This window comes from Sorex fumeus, unplaced genomic scaffold (assembly GCF_029834395.1).
Source record: "Sorex fumeus unplaced genomic scaffold, SorFum_2.1 ptg000063l, whole genome shotgun sequence".
Lineage (NCBI taxonomy): Eukaryota > Metazoa > Chordata > Mammalia > Eulipotyphla > Soricidae > Sorex > Sorex fumeus.
This window is the reverse complement of record NW_026606120.1, coordinates 5,730,471-5,742,246: the sequence shown is the minus strand read 5'-3', so window position 1 is coordinate 5,742,246 and position 11,776 is coordinate 5,730,471. Positions and strand designations below refer to the sequence as shown.

The 11,776-nt window shown below is 48.1% G+C and overlaps 1 protein-coding gene across 1 annotated transcript; it reads left to right on the top strand.

The window, feature by feature from the left end:
• Window positions 1-5,395: 5,395 nt before the first annotated feature.
• TUBB (tubulin beta class I) lies at window positions 5,396-10,173 on the top strand. The gene is made up of 4 exons (XM_056127683.1): window positions 5,396-5,615; window positions 7,069-7,177; window positions 7,488-7,598; window positions 8,181-10,173. Exons 1-4 carry the CDS (start codon window positions 5,559-5,561, stop codon window positions 9,236-9,238), a joined length of 1,335 nt encoding a protein of 444 aa, XP_055983658.1. The 5' UTR covers window positions 5,396-5,558; the 3' UTR covers window positions 9,239-10,173.
• The last annotated feature ends 1,603 nt before the right edge of the window (window positions 10,174-11,776 follow it).

Sequence of the window (11,776 nt, the reverse complement as noted above, 5' to 3'; positions counted from 1 at the left end):
GTCAGCTCTACAGGACGCCTCACGACTGCAACGCCCAACTTCCCGCGCAGACTTCCAAACCGCGACCACAGAGTCTGGTTGCTCGCGGCGGATAGACGGGCTCACCACAAGGGCCAGAGAGCCCTTCCTCGGTCCTCCCAGGCCTCGTGATCGCTGACTCGAGGGAAACGAAGATGGGTTGCAGTCGTGGCTGAGGGCTGCATTTTGAAGAACAGCCTGCAGGCCTTCTCGTTGAGAACTCGTCACCCTCTAATAGATTTGATTTTCCGTAGAAAGCATGAACTTCCATCCGTGAGAAGACATCCTGATGGACATTTTGCAGAAGTGAAGTGAAACTATTTCGTTCACTATCGTAAAAAAAAAATAACCGAAGTCTTTCAGGGGTAAAAGGATGAGAAGACATTTACTTTATTGTTTCATGCTAGACCTGAAAAAACAATTTCACATGTGAATTAGGAAGTTCTTTTACATTGGCTATCTTATTTCAGACCACAATTGGTAGCCTTTACCTAAGGAACTGAAGTTCTGCGAGGTTAAGTGACTTGCAGCTAATATTTCTACAGCTAAAGTAGACAAACTTAAGGAAGTTCTCTAAAGTCTGAACTCTCTCTACTACCGCAAAATAACTTCTTCCTTAGGATTCATACCCTAAAAAAATCATTGTATGTTAATATGCAGAGAGGATCTTAAAGAACTTGATGTTTCTTTAGATGTAAACGAGAGAATGTGTTGAATTTAGTTGCCTTGATAGTTAGCATATGTCCTCTTAGATAGTGATCACAATACTGTTGTTTATCTACTGTTAACGGTGACTTGTGTGAAGAGGGGAGCAGGTGCTGTAGCCTCAAGAAAACAAATGCTTCCACCTCTCTGCAGTACCCATCCCCGGCCACCAGAGGAAATGACTGACAAGTCTTTTTTCCTTTTTTTTTTTGGCCGCACCCAGTGGGGCTTAGAGGTTACCTCTACCTCTGTGCTTAGGGAATACTCCTTTAGGATTTGGGGAACCATTTAGGGTTCCAGGGATCTAGCCCGGGTAAACTACGTGCAAGGCCACATGGTACCCAGTGTACTCCTCTCCAGCCCTGGGACAGATAAGGTCTCTTAAGGGTACTTACACTGTGCCTTAAATGCACTTAATAAAGTAAACTGGTCCCAGCTACTCCAGTTCTCTGGGAATCATGGACTCAGTCTTAAGGGAGAAATTGCTCTTTTCAGAAAAAGGAAATTCATTCCACACAGACTCTAGGATCCTTGCCTTCCTCCACAGAAAAGAATTTCAGGAGGGGACCTAGTGATGAAAAGTAGTTTTTTATTTTGGGGCCACACATGGTAATACTCAAGGGTATTGATCCCCTAGAGTCTCCTGCCCCTGCACCTGACTGTCCTTGCTGGGGCCCCTTGGAGGGAGGCGAACAGAGCTCCAGCAGCCGAAGACCTCCAGAACCAGCCACCACCATTCTGAGACCACTCTCCACACGCATGAAGGTGCCAGCAGAGGAACAAAGGCATGTGGGTCCTGGGGCTGAGATCTCCAAGCCTGCTCAGATCGGGGTTGAGCATCCTCCACCCAGATACTCCATCTTCCAGTAGGCTGGGGTCATACCCGCCATCTGACCCCCAGTGTCATGTAATCCCATCAATGGCCAAGACCCAGAGACTATAAAACCCAGTTCCTAGAAGCACGCAGCCACGTTTGCGGCCGCATGACATCTTATTATCTTATTCTTACTTTGGACACCCTGGCAAATTACCAAATGTTACCTGCCCACACAGCAGAGTCTGGCAAACTCCCTGTGGTGTACCCAATATGCCAAATACCAGTAACAATGATGGGTCTTATTCTCCTAATCCTGAAAGAGCCTTGAATATGGCATTTTTTAAAATCTCAGGGCTAGGATGAATAGACGTTACTGGGGCCTGCTCGAGGCAATCGATGAACAACAGGATGATCTTGATGATCGTGATTGATCCCCTGACTGAGGGATTGAAATTGGGTTGGCTGCATGCAAGGCAAATGCCCTATCCACTGTACTGTTGGTGCGCCCTTCCCCCCTTTGAAAAGTAGTTTTTATTGAAAGAAATTACTTTCAATAAAGAGAAACGTGAGGGGATGGAGCGATAGCACAGCGAGTAGGGCGTTTGCCTTGCATGCGGCCAACTCGAGTTCGAATCCCAGCATCCCATATGGTCCCCTGAGCACCACCAGGAGTAATTCCTGAGTGCAGAACCAGGAGTAACCCCTGAGCGTTGCCGGCTGTGACCCAAAAAGCAAAAAAAAAAAAAAAAGAGAGAAACGTGAGAGTAGAGATAGAGATATGTGTTCAAGATGGTCACACTGATGGTGCGCAAGGCTTACTCCTGGCTATGAGGTTACAGCCATTTGAGCCTGGTCAACTTCCTGGCTCCCATATGCCCTGCACTCCAGTCCTTTCCCTGGCTATGCTTGGGGGATTTTAAGGAGTGCTGTGGATCAAACAAAGGTTAGACATGTACAAAACAAGCACCCTACCCGCTGTACAATCTCTCTGTCCCTCATTTTTATCAATACCTTTATATTCTTAGGTAGCTTCTCCTTTTGAGGGAGTCCATCCTTTGGGTGGTGCTTCAGTTTCTCCATCTTCAAAGAGTTCAGGATTTGCATCTCGGAGGGATGTATTCCTCATGCCTTTGGGCTACTTCAGGGCTAAGTAATTTCTTTTAAATTTTATTATTTCTCAAAAACTCATTACCAGGGCTCCCCTACCTATCTGCCTGCTAATCACTAAACTGCATCCTTCTCTCTGGGGTTTTGATCCTAGGCACCACATGCTTCCCTGGCACTTCCGGGAGTAGCCTCCAGATGCCCCTGAGGATGGATGTGTCTCCCCAAACCAAACCAAAATAAACCAAACCAACAAACCAATAAACAAAAAGAAACTCATGAATCGGAGAGATAGTATAGTGGGTAGGACTCTTGCCTTGGATGCAGGCTAATTCAGGTTTGATCCTTGGCAACCCATATGGTACCAGCACAGCCAGCAGGAATTCCTGAGTGCAGAGTCAGGAGTAACCCCTGAACATCATCTGGTGCGGCCTAAAGACTTAAGAAAAAAAAAATTTTTTTTTTTTTTGGTTAAGGATGTTTTTGTGTGTGTGATCCTGTTGCCTTGCATGCAGCTGACCCAGGTTTGATTCCTCAGTCCCTCTCTGAGAGCCCGGCAAGTTACTGAGAGTATCCTGCCCTCACACCAGAGGCTGGAAAGCTCCCCGTGGCGTATTCAATATGCCAAAAACAGTAACAAAAAGTCTCACAATGGACATGTTACTGGTGCCTGCTTGAGCAAATCGATGAACAATGGGAAGACAGTGCTACAGAGCAGTGATCCTGTAGGGATAGAACACACTTGAGAGTTGCTCTCCAGTTGAGAGCTATACTGCCACCCCTTCCCCTGATCAGGGAATGAGGTAACTATTCCTAATCATTTGAATTCACTTAGTTTCTTTCTTTGGGGGGCTGGAGAGGGGTGAAGCAAGATAGGTTTAATAGCAACATTTAGAAAGATTAAAGGGAAGAGGGAGAAGTTCATGTTCCAGAGAGAACACAGGCTTCTCTAGAGTGAAAATAGGCAAGCAAAGAAACATCAAGATGAGCAAGCAAGAAACATGTTGAAGGGGGAACATCGACTTGAAGACAAAGCATCAGTTAATTTCTTTATTTTTGGTTTTAGGGCCATACCTGAGATGCTCAGGGGATTACTCTCAGGGATATGGGGTGGAGTAGGGAACCAGGTGGAGATCCAATCTAGGCCTCTTTCACTTGCACTAGATTTTATCCCCAATCCTTAGTGATTTTATTTTATTTTTGCTTTGGGGGCCACACCAGGCAAGGTTCAGAGGATACTCCTGGCTCTGCACTCAGGAATTACTCCTGCTGGTGTTCGAAGGATTACATGGGATACCCAGGATCAAACCTGAGGCCCTGTGCAAGGCAAATGCCCGCCACGCTGTGCTATCACTCTGGCCCCTTATTGTTCGTCACCTCCCCCCTCAAATAATAAGTTTTTCCAATCCTAGTGGTTGCCCCAGGAGTTTGAACCTGGTGGACTCCCTGGCACTTGGGTCCTTTGTACTCTTTCCCTGGCCCTCCTAATTCTCACACTCTAGCTTCTGGTTTGGCAGATTAGTATCTACTGTCTCTGACTTGAACCCACCTAATTTTCTCCCATAAACCAAGTTTCCTTATTTTTTTCCCCTACTTGTTTGTTTTCCGGCCACACCCAGCGCTGCTCTGAGGGACCATATGGTATGTGAGGGATGGGATCTCGCAAGCGCCCTGCCCTTGCTGTACCAACTCTTTGACCCAGTCTTTGCTTTTCAATTCAGTACTGAGGATTTTTGAAAGTACTGCAATATAGTACTAGTTATCTTGTCAGTTAAACTACTGAACTGAAAAGTTACTGATATATCAAAAGTGTTTAAGGCCAAACTTTAAATGCACAGAAATTCTACTGTATCTCACTCCAGTTTCTGCTTGACATGCTTGATCATATTCCCAGCTGGTCTAAGGCCCAGACCTCCAAACAGATTTCTAGCTTCAACGTTCACAGCTTTAGCTTTTTGAAGCCAGTCAACATTTTTGGTGGTGGGAGGGTGATGTGGGCCACACCCGGATGTGGTCAGGACTTAATCTAGATTTCTGTGCCCAGGGATCCTCTGACGGTGGTGTGGGGCTCGTATCTCTAGGGCTTCCAACTTAATTTTTAAAATTTATCTTCTTGATCACTATAGAAAATGTGTTTGCTACAATTGTTTCTCTTTCTAAACATTCGAAAACTCCCACGGAAATCGCAGGAAAGCAATTTTCTCTCTTGAACTCTCTGGGGGTGCGGCAGATTACTGGAGTTCAAGTCCAGTAATCAGTGGTGACCAATTCAGATGCTGGCAGAGTAGGGTGCCGCATTTCCTTTTACTTTTCGCTGAGCTAAGCAGCCCAGTTTTCCTAAGAGCTACCGCAGGGAGCCTCAGGGAGTGTCCACTCGCTCTACCTGCATGCTCCCCAGAGTTCCCAATTTCAAATTCCTGAAAACAGTCTTTTTATATAAAAAGATCGCGCGCAGAGTAAAGTTAATTAATTTTGCTCAAGGACATTTTTGATGAAACAATAAAAATTCAAAAGTCCAGTACCCACCCATTCCTCCCTTCATTTTGCAGCGTGGACAACAATAGAGAACTACAACTCCCAGAGAGCACTGCGCTCAGAGGCCAATGGAAGCCGAGTACCTGACGGGCTTTGACCAATCAAGACTAGCCTCGCTAGGCTTTGTCTCCCCCTCGCTGCGCTAGGCGCGTTCTCCCGCCTCTAAGCCCGGCGCACGCGCGCCCCGCCCTGCCCGCCTTCCCTCCTGCGCCCTCCCCTCCTTTCTCCCTCTCAGAACCTTGCTGTCGCGGTGTTCGGACCTCGCTGCTCCAGCCTCCGGGGCTTCCAGCCTGAGACCAGCAACAGGGGAAAAAAATTACATAGTTTCTTGCCCCGTGTACACCTTGAGGCGAGCACAAAATTAAAATAAATTGCTACCATGAGGGAAATCGTGCACATCCAGGCCGGTCAATGTGGCAACCAGATCGGTGCCAAGGTAAGAATTTTAAAGCTTTAAAAAAAAAATTTTTGTATCTGTTGAAAAGGAAAAAAAAAATCCAGGTGTATATTATGAAGGATGGTTATGGGACGTTTGCACGCACCATCCTTGATCAGGCTTTGCCAGAAAAAGAGTTTTACTTATAAATTGCACATTTTAGCCGTTAGAATTAGTTTTTCGAAGACAGGGTTTATTCTGGGTAGTCCCATTTTGGGGAAGCTATTATTAAAAGCTTTGAAATGGCTCTTGATGCGGGAAGATTCAGTTTCCGTAAAATTTTACTGAAAGGGTATTTCCTAACGGTTCAAGTGACGGGGAGGGAGGGAGGTGTAAGAAACAAAGCGAGGTGAGGTTTTCCTTCTGCATATCTACCATGCTGTGGGTTTGGGGGGGAGGGGGCTGAGCTATCGTGAGGCAGGGGCGATCCTGGGCTGCTGCAAAAGCTGGATCCCAAGGCGGTGGCCGCGATGCGCCAGGGTGGGCTGCCTTCCCGCTCCTCTGCACAAAAGATTAGCGATCTCTGCCCGCCCGCGATCTCTGGGGGAGGACTGGCGGGTTTTCGTGGCGAGAAGACGAACGTGTGCAGGATTAACAGTCCTTTTAGCTTTTTTTAAAAAAGAACCTTTAGCCCTTGAACTGGTAAGAAAGGAAAGGGGTCCTTTTATTTAAACGGTGCCTTGAGACCGAGAAGCATGAAAACTAGCGAGGGAATGAAATTCCGAGGCGGGGGAGGGGTTGGTGAAAGGATTTTTTTTTTTTTTGGCGCGCGCAGTTACAGTGTTGCGGGGGAGGGGTGGGAGGAAGTGGCTCCGCTACTTTGTAACCGAAGGGCGGGTGCCTGCGGGGGCGGGGTCCAGCCGCCCCCAGCTAGTCGGGACAATGCGGCTCGGAAGGCGGGCGGGGCGCGCTGTCCAGGCCCCGCCCACACGCCGCGTCCCGCTTTGTCGGCGCCTCCGCGCGCGTGCGCCGCAGTCACGTGGGCGGGGCGGGCGACTGAGGCAGCCTCTGGTGCCTCTACCCGGTCCTTTGTGCGGGGCGTGGAGGGGCGGCACCCTTAGCGGCCCTCCATTTCCTTATTACTAAATCACCCGTGAGATAGACCCATGCAAAGCTGTTCATGATTAGGTTTCAGCCATAGAACGTTCCAACACCTATCCCTCCACCAGTGTACGTTTCCCATCACCAGTGTCCCCAGGTTCCCTCCCATCCCCCACTCACACCCCACCGCGGTTCTCCTTTCACTGGTCCCTACGCTTCGCTGTTACATTCAACTCTAGTCTATGTAAGAAGCGGCTTTCCCACAGGCGACTAGGGAAAGGGTGTGGCAAGCGCATAGGAGGTGCATGGGTTTAGCTACCGGGGTGTCAGAAATTCAAATGGAGGGGGAGCTAAGGAAGGTATAAATGGCCAGGTTGCAACCCATTGAGGGCGCATTGCTATATCCCAACAGTTCTGGGAAGTCATAAGTGATGAGCACGGCATCGACCCCACCGGCACCTACCATGGCGACAGCGACCTGCAGCTGGACCGCATCTCCGTGTACTACAATGAAGCCACAGGTGAGGGCAGTGACTAGGAGCCCGGGTCCCATCATGTGCAGTCTCATTTCTTATTTTTTTTCCCCCTCATTTCTGGATTTCTGTTCCATCCCTGGAAAATCTTTTGTGCTGGTTGAATGAATCCATCTTTTCCCTTTGGAGATCTCACTTGGTTTCCCAGCATCGGGATTGAAAAAAGAGCACCAAAGTCAGTTAGCTTTCGGTGCCACCTGGTGGCAGCGCCTGTTAATACAAGTTTGGGTTCCTGGCTTTACCCCAGTCCTGGTATATTACCGCATCTCCTCAATTTGCATTTTTTTTTCCTCTGTAGGTGGCAAGTATGTTCCTCGTGCGATCTTGGTGGATCTAGAACCTGGGACCATGGACTCTGTTCGCTCAGGTCCTTTTGGTCAGATTTTCAGACCAGACAACTTTGTTTTTGGTGAGTTAATCATTTTAGGTAGTATCATACTTCATTATTTGGCTATAAAGAGAGAAACAGGAATTAATGCAGGATTATTGAACTAATGCGTTTGATACACATCTGTGTTCTGAAATCCATGGTGGAGGGCAAAGGTAGTAACTCATACTTGTATAGTAAATGATAGGGGGTTTTTCACAGGCAAGGGAAGGGCAGATAGACTAAATGATAGGGAATTTTTTACAGGCAAGGGAAGGGCAGATAGACTAAATGATAGGGAATTTTTTACTGACAAGGGAAGGGCAGATAGACCTTTTTTTTAAAGGGGGTGGGCCCATACCCATTTGTGCTCTAGAATCACTTCATTTATTTTTTTTTTTTTGGCCACACCTGGCTGTGATCGGGTTTTAGTCCTGGTTTGTGCTCAGAGATCACTTCTAGCCGGCTCAGGGGACCATGTATGGCGCTGGGGATCGAACCCAGGTCAGCTATGTGCAAGGCAAGCGCTCTAGCTGCTGTACAGTCTCTACATCCCTTTGAAAACGCAAAAATGCCATGAGTTCCACACTTCAGTAATCAAGCTTTTTTCTTGACCCGTTCCAGGTCAATCTGGGGCAGGCAACAATTGGGCCAAGGGCCACTACACAGAGGGGGCAGAGCTGGTTGACTCCGTGTTGGATGTGGTACGGAAGGAGGCTGAGAGCTGTGACTGCCTGCAGGGCTTCCAGCTGACCCACTCCCTTGGCGGGGGCACGGGCTCTGGCATGGGCACCCTGCTCATCAGCAAGATCCGCGAAGAATATCCTGACCGCATCATGAACACCTTCAGCGTGGTGCCCTCACCCAAAGTGTCTGACACCGTGGTTGAGCCCTATAACGCCACCCTGTCTGTCCATCAGTTAGTTGAGAACACTGATGAGACCTACTGCATCGACAACGAGGCGCTTTACGACATCTGTTTCCGCACCCTGAAGCTGACGACACCAACTTACGGGGACCTGAACCATCTCGTCTCGGCCACCATGAGCGGTGTCACCACCTGTCTCCGCTTCCCCGGCCAGCTCAACGCTGATCTCCGCAAACTGGCGGTCAACATGGTGCCCTTCCCACGACTCCACTTCTTCATGCCCGGCTTCGCCCCTCTAACAAGCCGCGGCAGCCAGCAGTATCGGGCCCTCACCGTGCCCGAGCTCACCCAGCAGGTCTTCGATGCCAAGAACATGATGGCTGCGTGTGACCCCCGCCACGGCCGCTACCTCACCGTGGCTGCCGTGTTCCGTGGACGGATGTCCATGAAGGAGGTCGATGAGCAGATGCTGAATGTACAGAACAAGAATAGCAGCTACTTCGTGGAATGGATCCCCAACAACGTCAAGACCGCCGTCTGCGACATCCCACCCCGCGGCCTCAAGATGGCAGTGACCTTCATTGGCAACAGCACCGCCATCCAGGAGCTGTTCAAGCGCATCTCCGAGCAGTTCACGGCCATGTTCCGCCGGAAGGCCTTCCTCCACTGGTACACAGGTGAGGGCATGGACGAGATGGAGTTCACCGAGGCTGAGAGCAACATGAACGACCTCGTCTCCGAGTACCAGCAGTACCAGGATGCCACCGCCGAAGAGGAGGAGGATTTCGGTGAGGAGGCAGAAGAGGAGGCCTAAGAGCAGAGCCCCGTCGCCCCAGGCTTCTCAGTTCCCTCAGCTTTTTCCTCAACCCTGTTCCTTTCCCTCCGATTTTGCTTTTCTTGCTTCCATCTTTTTTTTTTTTCTATTTCTTTTAGGGGGAGTTCAAACACTGCCTGGCACATGATAGGCGCTCAATAAATACTTGTTGTTGAATGTCTCCTCTTTCCACTCTGGGAAACCCTGTATTTCTTTCTGGTGCCCCCTGTAATCTGTCCAGTTAATATTTTTTCCCTTCTGTTTTCAAGATAATTCTCCAAGAACTGGGTTTCATCCAGATCCTACTGTGGATCGAGCAGAAAAACCTATCTGGCCACCATTCCAAGTTCTGGTGGTAGCCAAAATGAAGAGCAAAGTCAGCTACCTCGAGAGTGTCCCTGAGGGCAGGGGTGGGGATTTCCTTTCACTGAGGTTGAGAGGCGGGGAGTGTTTCTTGGCTCTCCAGGTCCAAATTCCAAGTGACAGTATTATCTCCATTATCACTCTCCAAGCTCTGTCCTGTGCTGTTTCCACTGCCTGGGGCCTGTCCCATGGAGAATTCTTCCCTCCCATTTAAACTGTGAGCATTGATTGGATTCCTTCCCCTGGTTGGAGCAAGGAGGTCAGAAAGGGGAAGCAGATGGACCAGCCTTGGTCATTAAGTTTCTAATTTCCCATCTCTACCTTTTCTTAGAGAATCAGCCTTGCTGTATATATGTGGAAAGGTTTATACTACCACCTAATCGTTTTTGAGTCACTCCCCAGAGGGGGAAGGGATAGGAGACCCTCCCGTCTTAGGCAACATCTGACTTCTTTCCTTTCTCTTGGTTTTGTCCTACATTTCAAGTTTCTATTTTGTGTTGAACTTGCTTTTTTTCATATTGAAAAGATGACATTTCCCCACGAGCCAAAAATAAATGGGAATTGAAAAACAGGTTGCAAGACGTGTGCTCATTTAGGGAAATTTTCCTGGTGGAGGCTTGGGACACATTTTATTCTCCATAAATTGAGAATCGTGATATTAACAGACCTCTATCATAGCTTAATACTAGCGACATTTAGTGTACCTGCAACAGTACCATCCTTAGAATAACAGACCATAGGCCTTAGGTGTAGGACATGGAATAAAAATGGGGCCCAAGTAAACGGCAGTGCTCAAGTGGTTCCAGCATTTTCATCTCCCAGAAGAACTTGGAGAAATTGTCAGATGCTCAGCCCTGAATCAGAAAAGCTTTGGGCCCAGCCGTGTTCCAGCAAACTTGGAAGCCACATCTGCACCATTTCCATATTGCTGTCTATGTCAGGGTTTGATCATTCTCTGTGAGATGACTTAAAGGACTCACAGTTCCAATTTTAGGGGGCTCCTACAACCTTTATACATGTAAGGCAACTGCCTTTCTACTGTGCATACATCCCTGTCTACTATCCTAAACCAGCACAACTTAGTTCTTGGCGTTTGACCCATACTTAACTGTGCTTCGGGATCACTCCTGTCAGTGTGATGACCATGCAGGGTGCTTGGGATTAAATTTACACTGGTCATATCCTAACTGCTGTACTATCTCCCGACTCCAACATGCTTTATTAGTGAAGGGAGGCAGTAACCCTACAGTGGTGGGGTCAAAGGTTGGGCCTACTCAAGCAAAGCTCAACCCTTTATTATTCCAGCCTGTTTTTTTGCAAAGGGCCAAAGATGGTGATGTAAGCAGAACTCCAGCAGGGGCCAAGCCTTGCACATGGATTGATTTCTAAGCCAACATGCATTTTATCTCATACCTGATGTGCGCAAGGCCCACTTCTGGCTCTGCCCAGGTATGATTGCTGGTGGTGGCAAGGGGCTGTATGTGGTGCTAAGATTTAAACCTAGATGTGCTTACATGCAAGGTAAGCACTGTTCTAGCTTGCTGGACCCCACTATTGAACTTTTTTTTTTTCTTCACAATGTATGGGTACTGCTTTTCAGCCATTGATTAAGCTGATTGAATTGGGCATGAAGTTCACATTACTTTCTTTTATTCTAAGTATTTTATTTTATTTTCCCCTGTATTTATAGATTCACCGTGAGATAGTTACAAGGCTTTCATGTTTGAGCTTCAGTCATACAATCATCGAACACCCATCTCTTCACCAATGCACATTTTCCACCACCAAAATCCCCCGTATCTCCCCCCACACACACATTATTGAACTTGTTTGAGATTTTTTTTTTTGGGGGGATGGTGCGCTTGGGCCCCCTGACAGTGCTCCAGAATAACTTCTGGTAGTACTAGAGGGATCATGAGGTACCAGGGCTGGCCATGTGCAAAACAAGCACCTTATCCCTATACTATCCACCCCTCTGCTTTTCTGATTTTGGGGGGCATTCTCCAAAGCAATGCTTAAGGAGGTTCAGGGGGCCATTTCTAGACACCCTCCAATCAGGCTCTTCCAATGTTTGGGCTGAGTGATGAGTAGTTATAAGGTGCCAGGGATCAAATTCACATATGCACTCCAACCCTCTGAGTTATCTTTCCAGCCCAAGTACTATAATTTTTGAGG